The 4,262-nt window shown below is 62.2% G+C and overlaps 1 protein-coding gene across 1 annotated transcript in view; it reads left to right on the top strand.

The window, feature by feature from the left end:
• Positions 1-1,278: 1,278 nt before the first annotated feature.
• CRYAA (crystallin alpha A) overlaps positions 1,279-4,262 on the top strand; it is a 3,506-nt gene continuing 522 nt past the window's right edge. Inside the window, exons 1-2 of the mRNA XM_037742044.1 lie at positions 1,279-1,553; positions 2,763-2,886. Coding sequence (XP_037597972.1) covers positions 1,365-1,553; positions 2,763-2,886 — 313 coding nt within the window. The 5' untranslated portion in view covers positions 1,279-1,364. The remainder of the gene's footprint in view (positions 1,554-2,762; positions 2,887-4,262) is intronic.

Genomic DNA, 4,262 nt, shown 5'->3' with positions numbered 1-4,262 from the left:
CACGTCCCCACAGCCTGGACCGTGTACTAGAAAAGCTGGCCTGGGCGGGGGCACGGCTCCCAGGCTGGGGGGAGGACGTGGGGAAGGACCATGTTCCCAGGCCCAATTTGCCCCAAAATATTAAAAGACTTACAACTAGGAGCGGTCCAGGTGCAGCAGCTCATGCCTGTAATCGTAACACGTTGAGAGGCCAAGGCGGGTGGATCACCTGAGGTCGGGAGTTCAAGATCAGCCTGGCCAACATGGTGAAACCCTGCCTCTACTAAAACAGGAGGCTGAGGCAGGAGAATCGCAGCAAGCGCAGATCATGACACCGCACTCCAGCCTGGGCAACAGAGAGATACCGCCCCTCAAAACAAACGACAAACACACAAACAGAAAAACTGGGAGCGCCTGGACGCTTAGTGGGAGCTGGACAAGGGCCTTGGGTTGAGCAGCAAATCATCACCAGGCCTTGCGGAGAGTGGGACCACGTGGGTGGTGGGGACGTGTGGGCAGACATGTCACCACCCTGGCAGGAGCGGCCCAGCTCAACACCCACTGCAGGTCATGGCGCCGAGGCTTGCGGTGTTACAGGGGACGATGCCCACGAGGCTGGACGTCCAGGGTGGGCTGCAGAGGGAAGCCCACCACGTGGTGCTGTCACCTCCACACGTCCAGCCAGTCTTCCTGTGGGAGGCATGCAGGCTCCGGGGATGAGCATGAATGCAGCAGGGCCCCCCCAGGCACTGGGATTAGGGTGCCTTTCAGCTTCTCTGTCCTTCTGTCTCCCAGGAGTTTGACAGAGATGCACACTTGTAAGTGGTGGGCATGATGGAGGTTCGCAGAGGCACTCTGCTTTGAACGCCAGTGTACTCTTGCCCAGGCGCCATGAGCCTCAGGATGACCACTCTAACTGCTGTCTCTAACGGGGGTGTGGGCTCCCCTCCTCCCATGAGGACCACCCAGGCAGGACAAGGCATGCGGAGAACTAGCATGGCCCCTGGCACGTAGACCCTGCCCAGTAACTGGGAGATGAGAGGCTCCATTGTCGCCCCAGGCCAGTGTGGGACACGCAGCTCCTTCTTGGGTTGTCTGCCCTCCCGGGAGCCCCAGGGTGCCCAGGCGGGCCTCAGCTGAGTCCAGGCCTCGGGGACCGTCCATGCAGCCCCTCCCGGGGCTGGGGGCGGGCACTTGGCCCAGCCGCTTTTCTGCTGACTGGGCAGCCTTCCTCATGAGCTCATGCCTTTCCAGAGAAATCCCTTAATGCCTCCATTCTGCCGGGGGCATATATAGGGAGGGCTCACCCCAGCTCTGCACAGCACTGCCCAGAGGCCCCGCTGACTCCTGCCAGCCTCCAGGTCCCCGTGGAACCAAAGCTGAACATGGACGTGACCATCCAGCACCCCTGGTTCAAGCGCACTCTGGGGCCCTTCTACCCCAGCCGGCTGTTCGACCAGTTTTTCGGCGAGGGCCTTTTTGAGTATGACCTGCTGCCCTTCCTGTCCTCCACCATCAGCCCCTACTACCGCCAGTCCCTCTTCCGCAGCGTGCTGGACTCCGGCATCTCCGAGGTAAGACACGGCTGGCAGTGCTGGCTTTTCCTCGCTGCTCACAGGGTGGTGGCCTTGGGAGGTGGAGCGCGATAGACTCTGGTCTTGCTCTGCCGAGCAGGTGGCTTCGCCCCATGTCATCCCTTTGCCGAGGACGGGTGGGAACCTATGTCCCCACTGTAACCACGCGGCAGAGTCTCCCATAGCACCAGGGAGAGGCCGGACAAGGGGGCAGCCTGAGGCCACCCTTGTTTTCCTCCATCAGCTCATGACCCACGTGGGGTTTGTAAGGCACCAGACACATACTGGAAACCCCAAGAGCAGCCCATCCAGGTGAGGGTGGTGGCGAATGCCAGCTCCCAGCTTCCTCTGGTCTCCTGAGTCCCGGGGGCCTGGGAGCAGGGTGGGGGTCACAGTCCTGAGAGCCACAGAGCAGGGGGTCCCTAGCACCACCTCCGATGAGCTCGGCCTACCCACGGCCAGCAAAGCTCCTGCCAAGTTTACTCGGGTGCCCTGCCAAGGTCAAAAGGAGAGGCAATGGGACCCCCCAAGCCTCCTCTCCAAGCCACGGTTGAGCAATGTGGGTCTGCAGTTTTGAGGGAGGGCCTGAGTCTCACCCAGCACCTAATAAACAGGGTCCTCCCCAGGACCGCTGCGATAGCCATCAATGCTAGGATGCAGAATGCCTCTGGGAACCGAGGCCAAGCCAGGGCAGTGAGGGGGCATGTGGACGCGCTTTTTGGAGAGGCAGCTGTGCCGGCTGTCAGTGGGCTCCGTCCGCATCTGCACACAGCGTGACGCCAAGGGCAATGACCTCATTCCACAGGCTGAGCCCAGCCAGCCAGCCAAGATTCACCAGCCAGACGACTGATCTAATGGGCCAACGCAACCGTCATGGCTTCCCCCCACACACCGTAACTAGTAGCAGCCAGCCCATAACCAGCCAACCTGTCTATAACCAGCCACCTGACCACAGCCAAACCACCAGCCGGCCCACCAGCATTCACCTCTCCGCTGGTCCTGAGGGTTTGGGGACAGGTCGAGGCCGTGCCCATTCATCCAGGAGACAGTCACAGGCCCCGAACGCTCTGTCCCACTTGGCATGTCGGGGGAGAGGCCCGCATGGGACCGAAGCGTCTCTGTCCTGATTGCCGGGACCCGCTCTGTCTCCGGCAGCCCCAGCAGGGAGGCGCCTTCGGGATGGCTCCACACAGCGTGTTTGGGTTTCAGGTTCGATCCGACCGGGACAAGTTTGTCATCTTCCTGGACGTGAAGCACTTCTCCCCAGAGGACCTCACCGTGAAGGTGCAGGAGGATTTCGTGGAGATCCACGGGAAGCACAATGAGCGCCAGGTGAGCCCAGGCGCCGACAGGTGGGAGGGGGCGGGTAGATGAGGCGGGCAAGGGGGTCACGGTGGGCACGACAGGGCCTGCATGCCTGCACCTTCAACCCTGGGCGAGGGATGCTCTCAGGGACCCCTGAATCAGGCCTGGCTTTTCCCTGAGGGAGGAGGGGCCATGCCCACCTGAGCACAGCCAGCCTCTCCCAGCGCCAGAGGTCACCATTCCCTGAACAAATGTGGCTCAGGGACCCAGGTTAGGGTCCCTTCCTGGGTTGCTGCACCCAGCATCGCCAGCTCCATCCCTGTCACCTGGAGGCCAGGTGGTCTTAGAAAGAACCCCAGGAAGGGGGAGTGCCTGGGTGGCTGTCTCCCAGCCAATGTCCATTTTCGCATGGAACCTGCCTGAGGGAGGCCAGCCCCCGACCATACAGCTGCATCTGCTTGGAACGCTTTACATGCATTGACACCTTGGCCTCACAGCAGCCCTTTGGGACCTGTGTCCTTATTCCAGGGCACAGCTGGGGAACGTGGGGGTCCTCAGCCTGCCGGGTCCCTCAGCTAGTACCGGCAGGTGGGCCGGGAGCTTCTCCCTGCAGTCACCCTGATGCCATGCTCCTGCTCGGGTGGAGGCCCTGGGTTTCCGTGGTTTTCAGGGAGCCCAGGCACTGGAGCCCTGGTGACCTGCCTCTCCTGGCCAAGCTGGGAAGCACTCGTGGGCTGTCACAGATGGACAGTGTCCCGTGGGGCCTGGAGAGCAGAGAGGGGCCGGAACGCAGGATGTTAGCCAACGTCTTGGTTTATTTTGGCCAGGGTTTTCTTTCAATGGCTGGAGAAGGCAGTGCTGGGGGGTGAACCCTGACCTCCTCATGCACCACCCCTCCCTCGCCTGGGCCCAGTAAACCCCTACTTAGGGTTTCACCAGCACAGCCTGGAAAAGGCGTCCTGAGCTCCCAGCTCTTGGTCTTTGCAGCCAGTGGAGGAGGCGTTCAGGCCAGGGAGCTGAGTCTGCGGCTTAGGTGTCCAGCGGACACGTTAGATTGGGCCTCAGAGACCGGGCTGAAGCAGTCCTGAGGGTCCTAGGAGCGGAAGCCTGGCTGAGGTGCAGGGCCTGGGACAGAATGATCCTGTGATTTTGGAGTGAAGCCACAGAGCGTGAAGAGACAGCCCATGCAGGGAATGGCCCGCAAGTGGCCATGAGGCCAGGGGATCAGGGGTGGGGGGAGCAGGGGCGCAAATCCACAAATCCCAGGGGGCCCGGCCATGGGATGCTCTAGCTGCCCCCGGCCCCTGTGAGAGCGCCCGCAGGCTGGCCACCTTCTGCGGGTGGCAGGGCTGGGGGCAGCATCTCCGGCATGGGGAGTGGCGGCCACCTGAGCATCGGCCCCTC

The sequence above is a fragment of the Cebus imitator genome, unplaced genomic scaffold, assembly GCF_001604975.1.
Source record: "Cebus imitator isolate Cc_AM_T3 unplaced genomic scaffold, Cebus_imitator-1.0 Scaffold112, whole genome shotgun sequence".
NCBI classification, from domain to species: domain Eukaryota; kingdom Metazoa; phylum Chordata; class Mammalia; order Primates; family Cebidae; genus Cebus; species Cebus imitator.
The sequence above is the reverse complement of the archived record's forward strand: the minus strand, read 5'-3'. Positions and strand labels throughout refer to the sequence as shown.